Here is a 16016-nt window from a genome sequence, read left to right as displayed (position 1 = left end):
TCGCCAGGTCATCACAGGGCTGACACATAGACACAGACAACCATTCACACTCACATTCACACCTACGGTCAATTTAGAGCCACCAGTTAACCTAACCTGCATATCTTTGGACTGTGGGGGAAACCGGAGCACCCGGAGGAAACCCACGCGGACACGGGGAGAACATGCAAACTCCGCACAGAAAGGCCCTCGCCGGCCACGGGGCTCGAACCCGGACCTTCTTGCTGTGAGGCGACAGCGCTAACCACTACACCACCGTGCCGCCCTACATTTTTCATTGCAAATTATTTGTGACAAGTCATGGAATCCACAGGCACATGCCGGCCGAAAAGAATCCGAGAAAATTGCAAAAGAAGCATTTTTTTTTTTTTTTTAATGCTTCTTTTGTGATTTTCTCGGATTCGTTTCGGCCAACATGTGTCCATGGATTCCATGATCGTCACCAACTTGAGTCAAATGTAGAATCTTTTAAATATTTACATAAATTTCAGAGTTTCTTAGGACTTGGTATGGCCCCCCCCCCTTTTTTTTTGGTTTAATATCAGTGTACATTTGAGCTGACATGGACTCCACAAGTTGTTATATGATCCATTTTAGATCAAATCCATCAGAGTGTGGTCTGAACACATGCTTCAATAGACGAGATTAGACATGAAGAAAATCTGACCTTTTGTGTAAAACAATTAACGTTATCGACATCACACATTTGCTTGTATTTAAATAGGGACCGAGAAATGGTGCAGAATCTTGACTCATAAAACTAAAATCTTCCAATCACATCCAAGTTAAATGAACAAAGAAAATCCCAGATCATATTTCAATGTAGTCTCAGACTTTTGGACCCCACTGTACTGATCCTTATATTTTGCCTGGTTTGTTAAACCCAATAAAATGTGGATCATAAAAAGAAAGCTATAATCAGAACAGGTCAGTCATTATATGGAGATCCAGAAATGGTGAGGGTTAAGTGCCTTGTTTAAGGGCCTAATAATGGCAGTCTGACCGAGCTATTTTTACAATTCACAATCTACCTTTCACAGAACCTTCACCACTAATTTACCATTTTCCCAGCTATAAATAGCAACATGGGTGAAAGGCGGGGTACACCCTGCCTTTCGCCCGTAGTCAGCTGGGATAGGCTCCAGCTTGCCTGCGACCCTGTAGAACAGGATAAAGCGGCTACAGATAATGAGATGAGATGAGATAAATAGCAACACATCCTATACCTTTGTGGATAATAATCATATTTCATGAGTGCTTCCTTTAGATATAAGGTTGCCAGCTAACCAAATGATGTAATACTGAACATACTGTTGTGGTAATAACACCTTCTATGAAGGCCTTAACTATAATGGCCTTTAGTTTATAACATGTTATAATTCATTTATAAAGGACCGCACATGTTATTATTATAATTTAAGAAATACATTTCCAGTCAAAAGTTTGGACATACTTACCCATTAACATGAATGAGTAAATGTGTCCAAACATTTAACTGGTACTGTATCACGGGCGATTGCTCTAAGACAACGAGGGAGGCTCAGCCTCCTCTAAAAATGACGAACATCGTGTAGGGTGAATTGCGCTAGGCTTATGTTATAGCCGACCTTATAACATTGCTATTTCAGATCCAGAATCATAGAAATATATGTGCTCAACCCAACTACAGTGCGAAATCATTCCCTTATAACTTTAATGTGTGTGTGAGTTTTTCCCCCTCGTGACAGCGCGATGCAGCGCAGCCTCAGTGGACTTCAATGGCATTTGGGAGCTATGCGCTTTCAATATCAAAATGCAAGACGGTTATTGGACAAATACTGTGAAAATGCCCGCCTACGGACTCCCAGCCTCACATGGGAGGGACATGGCAGTTTCCGCGAGGAGACTGGTGATTGGTGAAAGCGGCTGGATATTTTCTTTGATTGACAGCTCGTTTCAACTATAAACAGGCAGCGGTGAATTTCAGTTCAGTCCCATGTGGATTCGCAAGTGCTGTGGTGTATTGTAAGAGCTCAGCTTACATTTCGATTTCATTCATTACATACGGTTTCTACCAGCTTTTTTAGTTTGTATATATTTTCATTGTAAATATAGTGTTGTCAAGTTTGCTGTCTTAGTTCCAGAAATTTCGTTTATTTGAGTGACTGAACTTGAACTTGAGGGGGCTAGTCAGCTAGCAAGAAAGCTGCGCACGGATGCCAAGCATTGCTGATTTAATTTTGGTGAAGCCATTTGCCAGTCTTCCTTTCAAGGAAAAAATTAAAATTAAAGAGCAGGGTAGACCAACGCCTCATATTGACTTGGTGAAAAAGGTAGGGAATAATACTCGTTCCTTTCAGCTCTCCTGGTACGAGAAAGTGAATTGGCTAACAGCAAGTGACCCACATCAACAACAGTAAATAGGCTACTTTAGTAATATGTCATGGATGGACCAAAAATATAGAATCTATTTAAAATGTTTATGCTGAGTATATTATATTGGAATATATATTTTTCTGGATATGAATTAAACACAGCTACAATCTGGAAAACATTTTTAAACAAAAACACAGCCGAGAACATTTCACACTACAGACCTGGATTAAAAGTGAAGGGTTATCAAAATTGTCAATAAAACATTTCTCAGCCAAAATAAGTAAAATATAGGGAAAGTGTCATTGAATGAAATGTGTGGCACCCAGCTCTACTGCCGAGGTTCCTGACAAAGAGCTGCTTTCAATAATGATCAATTTTTAAACAACATGCCACAATTTTAAAATATAAAATGTTAAAATACCCCCCCCAACACCACCATCATGTATATTGGACAGTAGGCTAATGGGCCAAAAGAACCTGTTATTTCACAGTTTGTGACGCTGCCAACAATCAGCCAGATCAGAGGCAAGAGTATGGGCAAAATTGATGTGTTTTTTCTTTTAAAATCTGGAAATATCGTAACCGACCAGCCTCCCCTGTTTGAAAGACTACCAGCCGCCACTGTACTGTGTATTACAATGCACTATACAGGAGACCTTATAATGCATTATAAATTGTTAATATAGTCCATAATGCTTAGTCTGCATAATACATTAAATTGTTATGGCAAAGAAACTCAGTGTATTATGTTTAGTCACAGACATATGAACCTTGAGTTATTCAGACGTTCCTTCTAAATTGTACCAGAGATGTTTTCAAAGAAAGAAAGAAAGAAAGATTAGAAAAAAACTGCTCAAAGAAGTCCTGAATGTGATTGAGTGGGACTCCTGGCTGGACGGACACAACAGCTTTAACATAATAAGTCATCTATTGGATGACATAAGGAAATACAGTATTATTAACTGCGGATAAATAGCTTTTAAGATACAACGTACCTCCAGGTATGTTTTTGCTCTCTTGTTGTTTGAAAAATGTTTCATTTCATGTAGTACTTATTACATATCATCAATAATATGCACTCATAAATGACACGTATAAAAATTGATTTTACTTGACTCGATGAATGGAAAGTCAAATGACTACACACTTTTATCCATATAATGCAGTATAGATGTATAACCACATTTAATTCATTTATTCATTACGTACACAGTATGGTGTTCGTACAACCGAAACAGTGGCTCCTGTACTAGCCTTGGTTTATTGAATTAGGCATAATATTGGTATATGATCATTTGGCACTTATTAGATGGTATATACTTGGTGTTTAGATGTCCCAGACTAAAACAGTATGTTGCTAGAACCAACAAAGTCTCTAAAATGTGTAGTAAAAATGCCTTCAAAATTCTAATATCTTGTCCAGTCTAATGTTCTTATCAATTTTAAGTCCAGTTACATTGACCTAGTTAACCTAAAGCTCTAAAGCAGCCATTGGGTGTCAGCAAAGACAAGCCCAGGTCGTCTTCCACACCTCTGCTTAAACATGCTCTTTGCACTCGTCTGCCTGTTAACAGGCAACATGTTATCTCTGTTCCTCCACCATGAGGGCTGAGCTCACAGTTGCCATGGGTGATGTGGTTTTCACTCAACTGTTTGACGTCAGCCATAAAAGCAGAAGTGGGCGTTCCTTTTCACTGCAACAGAAGGAGGAACTCACCTTACAATGCAAACAAGCATTACAAGTGTCGGCCGCATGCCACAGACCAGGGGGTTGAGAGAAAAATTCTGTGGAAACGCATCTTGAGGTACGTTTAACCTTAAGTAATTAGATAAGAGTAAGCCGTAAGCTGAAGTATGAAAACTGCAGCTTGAAAAGTGCAGTTTTGTCTCATGGCACCACCAAAAGAAGGTAATCGAGAAAGTGAAAGTGCTACAAAGGTTGTGGTTGACAGGGGACATTTTGGGCTGTCAGTTATTCAGTGGGTTCCTTTTTTCCACTGCTGAAACTTTACCTTGACGGTTAATGAGTGACTACAATCTCTTTTCTCTCATGTTACAAAACAGGCCAGGGCAAGGTACGTAGAAATAAAACAATAAGTTAAGCATTGAACGGACTGGGAATATCCATTCATTGTGCAAAGTGTAAAGTTTCTTTGTTCAAACAACAAAGAACACTGATATTAGTCTTAGATAAGAAGTACGAGATATTCAGTTGGAAGAATTTTATCATGTAATTACAGTGTGTATGTACCGAAAATTGTTGATCATTCAGTGTCATACTGAAACGCCCACAGTGCAAAAATTATCTGATGAGATTTTTGTAAGGAATAAAACACTAATGGGCATGTGAGATGGCGTGAGGTGGCCCTGCACAAAACTACTGTCGACTTTTTTCCAATAGCAATACGTTCTGAAGTGTTTTCCCCTCTTATACCTCAGCAACTTGCCAACCCTAACATTTTTAGTCATAAAAGAGCAACCCATCATCCATTTTATTTGTGTATAGTTGAGTTTAATATTGTGGAAGGACAATGAAACAAGTTCTTATTAGTACTTACGGTAGTCATTTATAGCCTCATTTTTGAAGAAGAAAAAATCGCAGCTTGTCACGCTCCCAAGAACCCCAATGGGCATGCGACCCACAAAGCCGACCACCTTGTAGACTGTACTGTGTTGGAAAACTAAAAGTTACATCGAATTACCGATTACCATGATAAAGTACTTTGAATGGGGACTCCTATAAATGCTGAATAAACATCACCTCACGGAAAGCTGCAGCATATCAACAATTACTTTTTTTTAAATTATTTACATCCATGTATGTATGTGCTGTGTCCACCATTTTCAGGACCAGTCAAATGTTTGGACACACTTATTCAATTCACTGATACTGCAAGTCCCTGTGAATTACCCTGTGTTGTTACTATAGAAATGATAAAGTATTAGAATGAACTTAATCCTGTTGCTTGAACAACTGTTAGAACTGCTGTTATAGAAAATTAATCAACATCTTCTTCTGACCAATCAGAATTAAGCACCAAACAGGGCTATGATATAAATTATTATATATATATTTTTTAAATGTCTGTATTGCTTATTAGTTGTTCCACGTTCAGGACAATGACTTGGTGCACTATGTTTTCATTGAATTCTCCGAACACAATTGCTTTGGTTAAAAGGATGTATGCTATTCTGCATGTTGCCCGAAATAAGGACAAACAGGTCTCCTTATGCTAGTTTACAAACGGAATGAAAGGCTTGCTTCTCTATGGCTCTTTTTTTTAATCATTGTCTATAGATCATTTGAGTCCTTATAAGTTCTAGGAATGAAGTAGCATTTACCTTAGATTAAACCATAGACTCCATACAAGTGTGGGTGTGGGGGAACCCTTGAAAGTGTAATGATTCCCATTCGAAATCAATAGAGAGAGAGACCGAGTCAATTAGAGGCCTAATGCAGTTCTTACTGGCTTAATTTCTCTCTCGATTTGTGTGGGGGTGGTGGAAAGTGAGCCTGGCAGTGTGAGTGAGGGAAAGAATGCATCATCCACACCTGGCCATACTTCAGCGCTAATTTTTTGTGACTAGGCTTTGCCTCTATGCCTCGCTGAATGCGTTTGATATGTATATCACCAGACATGAGGCTCGATCAAACAGGCACCTTGGGGGACACTGACTTATTGCAAAGGCTCAACATCATAATCAAAACATCCAACAAGCCTCTGCAAAAATAGGCCAAGGTTGTTAACAAGACAGAAACCAGTGCTGATATATAGTAGAGTATTGCAGCGCCGTTGGCTTGTCTGTTACGCTTTTCCATGAGGAATACAGTGGCAACGGGGGGTGTGTGTGTTTGTGGAGGGTCGCTGCTCTGCATATCAACATGCGTGATGATAGGCAGAAGTTGTTCAGCCTCTTGCCAAGAGTTTGACCGACTTCGAACTTGATAAACATTATGTCAGAGGCAGGGCTGAGCAGATTTAAAACCAGGATTTATGGAAGATGAGGTCTTCAGTAGCACAGGGGCAAAGTCTGTTTAAGATCTACTCGATATTTGTTACAGCGCTGCATAAAGTCATGAATATCCCAATGGCTGGGGTCTTTTGATAAAGCGCATTGCAGTTGTAAAATGGATTATAAATATTCAATATTTTTTTTTCTTCATCTCAGTTATCTGCAGTATAAACAACAGTTATGGGAATACATGTGGGGGAAAAATTCACATAGAAATGCCAAGTCGAATTTTATCAAAATGACCTGAATTTAATCTCAGACTATTCATGTTCATGACAGGAGGAGGAGGTTCTCAAATATATATCTATATATAAAAGCTAGGTACCCAACAAATTCTACTGACTCTTAAATCAGCACAAATTTATTCTATAAACATAATCCAACTCTTCAAATATCAGGCTTATTATTCAAATATGCACGATAATATTTTGACTATTTATCCATAGTTATTCTTTTTCAATTCCTTTCTACCAACAGAACACAGGTCCAAATTGACATTATTTATAAGCTGACTTGATTTTTGAGTTGTTAAGGTTTGGATTAAACTTATTAAATTCAAGGGTCTGGTCTCAAACTCAATAATAAATTAAACATTTTCCCACTGTAAATAGACCCCCTAGATCCGCTTCATGGATCCCTGACCTCCATTTTGAGAATCAGTGCATACGAAAGGACCTCAGTTTTCATGCTGAAACATAGGGGTTAAACTTTGTGAAAAATTTCCCACCCACCATTTCCGTTTTGTCGGTTAGAATAAAGTGTTTATTTGTACCATGAAACTATTTCTTTCTCTATAGACACATATCTCAGCTATGGACATGAGAATGTGCTCAGTACTGTGCAAAACAATAGGATGGGTTAATTGTTAACAGTTGACCAGTAGGTTGTTAGAAGTTGGTTGCAGGAGCTGAAAAAAAAAAAAACCTAATCTGTCTGTGGCTGTTGGTTTCAGTGCAAAAGTTTCCTTTCTGCTTCCTCTAACTGTTAAACTTAGCTGTGGGGGGTCTTTGAGTCACACTGATCAAGTTATGAGCAGATCTACTGAACTCATTCAATGATGCGAGCAAAGGACAGGTTATTTAAAAGCTCGATGTACTGTCTTGTGTTTTTCAATGCTGCATACATGAACAAATATTGTACATTTCACACTATTCCCACATTTCATAACATAATCACTCAGATGACAGCATGTGGGGTTTTAGTTTTGATAATGAATGACCAAGAGCATTATTTTGTCTGTTAGAAAAGTACATTTGGGTTTCTGTAGTTCTAATAATCATACTGAAAGAATATCAGCAAAGTAAAACGCTTATACTCTATTAACAGTGTGAAATTGTGGCGTGGACAATAGATGCTGTGTTGGTTTGGTTTTATTTGATGCTTTTGGGGATTTTTGGACAGACTCTCAGCCATCTGACATTATTGGCATGTAGGTTCAAGTGACACAAAAATATTGAAGGATTTCAGTGCATCCGTTTATGTTTTAGGATAAACTGTTAAAGTGAACTGGTGAATAATCAGAAAATAGTTTCACTGCATACTGCATGTAAAGCAAATCAGAAAGCTTAAAAAATGTTCCACATTAGATGTAGGGATTTGATCCTGTGCCAAGGTGTGTAAGGTCTGCAGTCGCAACTGGAGAGCACATTTTTATATTAAAATGTTCAGCCTTCTGAACATTCTGAGAAATGTAGACTGCTTCTGCTTGCTATTTTGAGTAATTATCAATTCTAACTGTAAAATATTGCAGTGTTTTGATGGACGAATAAAATTCTTAAATCATTGTTATTATTATTATTACTATTATTATTGTTGTTGTTGTTGTTGTTGTTGTTGTTAAAGTAGTAGTAGTAGTCGTAGTGGTGGTGGTGGTGATGATGATGATAGTAGTCATGTCAGTAATGGTAGTAGTGATGATACACTACCGTTCAAAAGTTTGGGGTCACTTTGAAATGTCCTTATTTTTGAAAGAAAAGCACTGTTCTTTTCAATGATCACTTTAAACTAATCAGAAATCCACTCTATACATTGCTAATGTGGTAAATGACTATTCTAGCTGCAAATGTCTGGTTTTTGGTGCAATATCTCCATAGGTGTATAGAGGCCCATTTCCAGCAACTCTCACTCCAGTGTTCTAATGGTACAATGTGTTTGCTCATTGCCTCAGAAGGCTAATGGATGATTAGAAAACCCTTGTACAATCATGTTAGCACAGTTGAAAACAGTTTAGCTCTTTAGAGAAGCTATAAAACTGACCTTCCTTTGAGCAGATTGAGTTTCTGGAGCATCACATTTGTGGGGTCGATTAAATGCTCAAAATGGCCAGAAAAATGTCTTGACTATATTTTCTATTCATTTTACAGCTTATGGTGGGAAATAAAAGTGTGACTTTTCATGGAAAACACAAAATTGTCTGGGTGACCCCAAACTTTTGAACGGTAGGATAGATAGATAGATAGATAGATAGATAGATAGATAGATAGATAGATAGATAGATAGTTTTACAGCAGTGGTGGTGGTAGGAGTGGTGGTGGTCATTAGTAAGTGTTTAGATGTCTAGCTGCTGTGTTCTTTTTTCCTTTTTGTTTCCCCTTAACTTTCCTGAAGCATAGCAATGAATATGTTCAAAGTCTATGAAATTAGAGAACGCAGAATCGAGAATCTCCATGAAAGCCGCTTATTAGACGGTAGAGCTACACGGTTTTGACAGTGATAAGAAGGATAACACCATGAAGCCTCTTGCTCAGAGCACTCCTGCTTGTTTCATTTCCTGCTATAGAACGAGCACCAACGAAATATTTTCTGTCTGTCGATCTGCCAGAGAACAAGTCAAATAATACTGTATATATTTACACGATAGTCTACGATACGCACAGACACAGGTGGGAGAACTATGTGAGAACAGAAACATAACCCCTGGGAGTTAAATGACTTGGAGCTGGAGGCAGCTTCGGTAGTCCAGGTGTGCCTCGGTTGTTAAGGTGCTGTCACCATGCTTACATACTGTAATATGACACCGAGCGAGGGAGCGGTAAGGTAAGGGGGAGGAAGAAAATATGTGTGTGTGAGAGAGAGAGAGAGAGAGAGAGAGAGAATGGTTTTCATAGGACAGCAGCTATGGAGTAGCTCGAAACAGGATTTTCAGGTAAAACACAGACCAGTCTGGTGTTTTCACACTGTTAAGACCATATAAAGTGCAAACAAGAGATTAGGGTCATTATGTCGTGATCATATAGTTGCTGTTAAAGAATTACATTCCTGTCAAAGGCGACAAACCCACCAGTGAAGCAACTGATTCTACGTCAGGTAATGCTGACATCTAATAATCTCCATTATTTATTTTATTGCTGTCTAGAAAATATATTTGCACAAATTTTGTGTGTGAGGTAATTATTTCCGAACTTTTAGGATACTCCCGTCTGACCTTATAATGTAAACTGTATTTATTTTGATGATGATTCATTCGTTGATGGCGAATGTCATGGTTAATAATAAGCAAGGTATGTCGTTCAGCTGGTTAAAGCTGTGTAATATTCAGCACGAGGCTATTGAACAGTGTCAGGTGAGGTTGGAATATCTAGATTTGCATCACTCATGCATTAAGCATTATAGCTTTTTATGTTTTTATCAGTAAACAGTGCTTATTAGTTACTTATTAGTCCATTAACACCTGTAATTACATAGTTACCAGCACACCAAGCAATAAACCAGATATTTTCAGAGGTTTTAAGAGAACAGATATAGTGTATAACTAGGGCTTTTGGTTTGTATGGGTTAGGGCTTTTTCACCATCATGCCTGCAGCTGCTGTTTTAACCCGCTCTTGCTTGCTGTGACGTCGACAGTACATTTCCTTCCTGTTTCTTGTGTGGTGTGTCTACAAAGAAAGATAAGGGAGCACAGCTAGAGCAATCATGGAGGACGAGAGAAAAAGTTGTTTACAGAATGCTACAGAGGCACGGCTGATGCAACGCGTTGGAGGGAGCGAAAAGCAAACCTAAGTTGTAATGTAATGTCTACTTTGAATTTTTTGCCTGCTGATTGAATAGATATGGAGAAACGAGTGATGTATGACTGTTTACACGTACGAAATGTGTTATTGCTCTTAAGTGTCTTCGAGAATACAACTTGGCGTGATGGCAAACATCAGACTTAAGTTATCGTTGGTAGAAGAACTAACTTTCAGGGTTCCTCTTTTGCAGATTCCCAGCTGCTTAACCACTGGAAACAGCGATGAAGTGAAACTTGTCAGTGCCTCTTCAGTGCTATTCGAACATGGATGTTCAAGCATGTTGCCTTTTCATCGCGATTTGAAGTGTTCTCTGATTCAAACTAATAGTTTTTGGAACTGAAACCAGCGTCTTTAAGCCTGAAAAGGCCTACTGTGATGACATCTTAGGCCGATTTCTGGTGCTCAACATGGCCGCTGTGGTTCAGCAGACCGAAGGCGCCTGGGATGGCGCAAGCAAACAAGAAGACGACTCTTTGCAGGTAGTATTTCATTTTCTAGGTTTTACAATGCGTTTGTACATGCGAATTCAAAGTGATACTAAATTAGCTGTCTTCCACAGTAAAAGGGGGTTGAAAGCATATTTCTATTGTCAATTATTCATGTGTTGCTTCAGAGTGGGCAATGTAATGAAAGCTACCATGACCATGATTCACTCAACCCACAAGCTAATGCTGATGACAGGGAGGGTTTTCACTCAATGCTTTATGAAGATCTGTCTGACACTATTCACAAATTTTCTTCATTTTTTCCCTCCTTTTTCCTCCAGTTGGAAGATCCATCCACTTTCCCAGCTGTAATTGTGGAGCAAATGCCACATAGCCACCTGCTCAATTATTCGGGTCTGACTTGCGATCAGCCATTAAGACTGGGTTTGGAGCGAGATCCTGTGGATGATATGACACAGCTGACAGGTTGGAACACATATCCTACTCAGGTTTCTTCAAAAATGTTAAGGGTCTTTCATACCCTTTTTGATCAACTTTGGTCAATAGTGAGGGGAAATAAGTATGAAGACTCTTTTAATTAATATACTTCCAGTGCACATATCCACGTCAAATGTACATGCATAATGTCTTGTAAGCTATTTTGATGTTGTTTTAATTATATAAATAGGACATATTAGATGCTGCTGCTGCTGATTATTATTATTATTATTATTATTATTATTACTCCATAACATGGACCGACTATATATCTGTCAGGTTACATGTAACCCACAGTTTACACATTACCACCTATTGTGACTTAATTTTACTCAACTGCTTGGACTTAACAATGGGATAACAATCATGATGGAAACAGCAGCGATCTGCAATGGCAACTTATCCATCATGTTGTAAAACAAATGAACCAAATTTTAAACCTGTCTAATTTAGGCAAATGTCTATCCAAATTTTGAAGATCCAAAGAGAATCCAGTGAATATTGCACTGTACTGCGTTTACCAACAGTATTCTTCAATATATTTCAAAGTTATGATCACATTTTATAAACTATAAACACTCATTTCTGACAGCTAGACATAAAATACAATGAATTCATGTAACGTACCAACTCACGTAACATTTGGACAGATGAAATTCAGCCATGTTTGTCGGTTTGTTATTTGACCTTTTTGTAACAGCTTTATGACAGTTCGGTAGATGCCTGGATGCGTAAATATTTGCACTTTCCAATTGGTTGATAGTGCTCTGGGGTGGGTTTTCCAAAAGCTTATTAACGCTAAGAGCATCTTAACTAGGAGAGAATGTTCATTGTGATGCTCGCTGTACCATTTAACGATGATCTTTGTGCTACGATGCTTTTGGGAAACCTACCCCTAGTCAGTTGTCAGCGAGGTCAAAGTTCACTAACCCATTAACTTATTAAAATGGACATTGAGTGGAATTTATTTGTTGGTAAATATTTAAAAAAGGCATAGATTATTGCCTTGCCACAGTCATTTAAAACATATTGAAATAATGTTCCTGAAAGAGCAGAAACAAGAGTTATAACTGGTAATTACTTTAAGTAGTAGCTGTTTAATATTCCCCAACACAGTGGACAGACTGTTCCATGAATACTAATTATCAATTCATCAATCTATTACAGACAGAAGGCAAAGAAATATATTATTGCGCAAAGTAAAAACTTAAAACATGTTTGCAATCCAAAAATATTGCATTTCAGCAAACTTTTTCACACTTGTTAAAAAGTTATGTTCGTTTTCTGTATTTTAATTTATGCATTTATTGATAAATAAAAATATTGTATTTTGACCTTGAAAGGAATGGGGAAGGAAAACAATAACATCATCATCATTTTGGTTGAAATTGTTTTTATAATTTCTATAATCTATTAACATTTGGGAAAATCATATGTTATGACAACAGATATACAATCCCAAATTAGAAAAAAAACTGGGATGGAAATGGAAAATGCAAATAAAAAAAAAAGAAAGCAGTAATTTTCTAAATTTACTTTGACTTGTATTTCGTTGCACAGTATGAACCCAAGATATTTCATGTTTTGTCTGGTCAACTTCATTTCATTTGTTAATATACATCTGTTCCTGCATTTCAGTCCTGCAACACATTCCAAAAAAAAAAAATGTTGAGATGGGGGCAGTTTAGGGTTAGTAATGAGCTAAAACAATGAAATAATGATGTGATTTGAAACAAGTGATGCCAAAAGGTGATTGTAATCATGATTTGGTACAAAATCAGTATCCAGGAAAGCCCTACAGTAGTCTTTGAGGAGCAAAGATGGATCGAAGAGCTCCAGTTTGTCAACAAATGCGTGAGAAAATTATTGAAATGTTTACAAACAATGTTCCTCAAAGAAAGATAGAAAGATATTTAGATATTTCACCTTCTACGGAGCATAATATCATTAAACAATTTAAAGAATCTGGTGAAATTTCAGTGCGTAAAGGGCAAGGGCGCAAGCCTAATCTGAACACCCAAGATCTCTGATCCCACAGACAGCACTGCATCAAGAACCATCATTCATCTATAGCTGATATAACCACATGGGCTTGGGATTACTTTGGGAAACCTTTGTCAAGCACAGCAATACGGCGTTACATCCACAAATGCCAGTTAAAACATTACTGTGCAAAAAGAAGGTCTTATGTTAACTGTGTCCAGAAGTACTGTCGACTTCTCTGGGCTTGGAAGCATCTGGGATGGACCATCACACAGTGGAAATGTGTTTTGTGGTCAGACAAATCAGTGTTCCACGTCTTTTTGTAAGAAATGGACTCCGTGTGCTCCAGACCGAAGACGAAAAGAACCATCCAGACTGATACCAGCAACAAGTCGAAGAATCAGGGTCTGTCATGGTATGGGGTTGTGTCAGTGCCCTTTGTAAAGGTAACTTGCACTTCTGTGATGGCAGCATTAATGCAGAAAAGTACATTGAGATTTTGGAGCAACATATGCTGCATTCAAGACGACATCTTCTCCAGGGATATTTCAACCAGACAATTCAAAACCACATTCTGCACACATTACAAAGGCATGGCTGTGGAAGAAGAGGGTGCCTGTCCCCTCTGTCCCCAACAGAGAATATGTGGCAAATTTTGAAATGAAAAATAACAATGACAATCCTGTACTATTGCACACCTTAAGACCTGTTTGCAGGAAGAATGACACAAAATAACATCTGGAATGATTCATCACTGGGTGTCCTCAGTCTCTAAACATCTTTTAAGTGTTGTGAGAAGGAATGGTGACATTAAAAAGTGGTAAATACTTTACTGTCTCAACTTTTTTTGAAATGCATTGCAAGAATCAAAATTAAAATAAGTGTTTATTGTGGGGAAAAAACAATAAAATTAATGAGGTGAAACATCAAATAATTTGCGGTTGTATTGGTTTGAGTGCAATACAGGTCAGAGATTATAAGTCATTGTTTTCACTTTTAATTTAAAGTTCAACATACCGTCCCAACTTTTTCTGATTTGGGGTTGTAGACATCAAGAAAATATAGGCTTTACAAATTTCAGTATATCAAAATACTGGCAATTAATGTATGAGCCAAAATATATAATATAAATACATGTATATATATTTGTACTGGGACATATCAGAGAATAATCTAATCTTATCTGCCAACAAATTGAATCTGAGGAGAAGACAGACATTGCAGCAAGACAACAAGCTCAAATGTAGAGCCAAACAATTCAGGAAGGTCTTGCATGGCCTCACCAATCTCCCAAACTGAGTCCCACTGAAAGTTTATGGAGGATTTTGAAATTGTCGGATGGAGCCTCGTAACTCTGGATAATTGAAAATGATTAGGCCAAAACTGAAACACAAAACTAAATATAAATAAATACATATTTCGGGCGGCACGGTGGTGTAGTGGTTAGCGCTGTCGCCTCACAGCAAGAAGGTCCGGGTTCGAGCCCTGTGGCCGGCGAAGGCCTTTCTGTGCGGAGTTTGCATGTTCTCCCCGTGTCTGCGTGGGTTTCCTCCGGGTGCTCCGGTTTCCCCCACAGTCCAAAGACATGCAGGTTAGGTTAACTGGTGACTCTAAATTGACCGTAGGTGTGAATGTGAGTGTGAATGGTTGTCTGTGTCTATGTGTCAGCCCTGTGATGACCTGGCGACTTGTCCAGGGTGTACCCCGGCTTTCGCCCGTAGTCAGCTGGGATAGGCTCCAGCTTGCCTGCGACCCTGTAGAACAGGATAAAGCGGCGAGAGATAATGAGAATGGGATAATGAGAAATACATATTTCTTCCCATAGATACCCCAAAGCTGTTATTATCAGCAGCAGGATTGCAGCAAATTTCTGGTGTCCAAATACTTTTGTCCCTATCATTTTGGTTTTTTAAACATATGTTTGTTTATGCTTATAAATACATAACTTTTCTCAAAAGACATCTCATATATATATATATATATATATATATGTGTATATATATATATATATATATATATATATATATATATATATATATATATATATATTACTGTGCAAAAGTAAATCTTAGGCACCCTATTTTTTTCACACAAACTTGGTTATAGATTTATATTTTATGACTTCCACATGATCGATTCAGTACAAAAACATTTTAGAGTCCAAATGTTCATTTTCCAGCACAAAATTAAATGTTATAGAAAAAACAAGAGTTTGTATCTGAGTAGGATACGACATAAGAGAGCACTTTTCAAATTAAAAAAGAAAACATAATGAAGGCTGCTGGGTTCCCATCTCATCTCATTATCTCTAGCCGCTTTATCCTTCTACAGGGTCGCAGGCAAGCTGGAGCCTATCCCAGCTGACTACGGGCGAAAGGCGGGGTACACCCTGGACAAGTCGCCAGGTCATCACAGGGCTGACACATAGACACAGACAACCATTCACACTCACATTCACACCTACGGTCAATTTAGAGTCACCAGTTAACCTAACCTGCATGTCTTTGGACTGTGGGGGAAACCGGAGCACCCGGAGGAAACCCACGCGGACACGGGGAGAACATGCAAACTCCACACAGAAAGGCCCTCGCCGGCCCCGGGGCTCGAACCCAGGACCTTCTTGCTGTGAGGCGACAGCGCTAACCGCTACACCACCGTGCCGCCTCGGCTGCTGGGTTTTGCTGCAAAATGAAGAAGCGAGCGTGACAGTCAAAGTGTCCAGAAGAACTG

General features: G+C 38.4%; 1 protein-coding gene across 3 annotated transcripts in view; it reads left to right on the top strand.

The window, feature by feature from the left end:
* The first annotated feature begins 4066 nt into the window (after window positions 1-4066).
* Window positions 4067-16016, top strand: part of LOC132866134 (ETS-related transcription factor Elf-1-like) — a 31852-nt gene continuing 19902 nt past the window's right edge. The window contains exons 1-3 of one of the 3 annotated variants that reach the window (XM_060898723.1): window positions 4067-4160; window positions 10571-10859; window positions 11147-11291. In XM_060898723.1, the coding sequence (XP_060754706.1) occupies window positions 10788-10859; window positions 11147-11291 (217 nt within the window). In that variant the 5' untranslated portion in view covers window positions 4067-4160; window positions 10571-10787. Of the gene's footprint in view, window positions 4161-9453; window positions 9676-10253; window positions 10378-10570; window positions 10860-11146; window positions 11292-16016 lie in introns of those variants that run through there. The other 2 variants (XM_060898725.1, XM_060898724.1) reach the window with 2 other exon arrangements.

Source organism: Neoarius graeffei, chromosome 18, assembly GCF_027579695.1.
Source record: "Neoarius graeffei isolate fNeoGra1 chromosome 18, fNeoGra1.pri, whole genome shotgun sequence".
Lineage (NCBI taxonomy): Eukaryota > Metazoa > Chordata > Actinopteri > Siluriformes > Ariidae > Neoarius > Neoarius graeffei.
The sequence above is the reverse complement of the archived record's forward strand: the minus strand, read 5'-3'. Positions and strand labels throughout refer to the sequence as shown.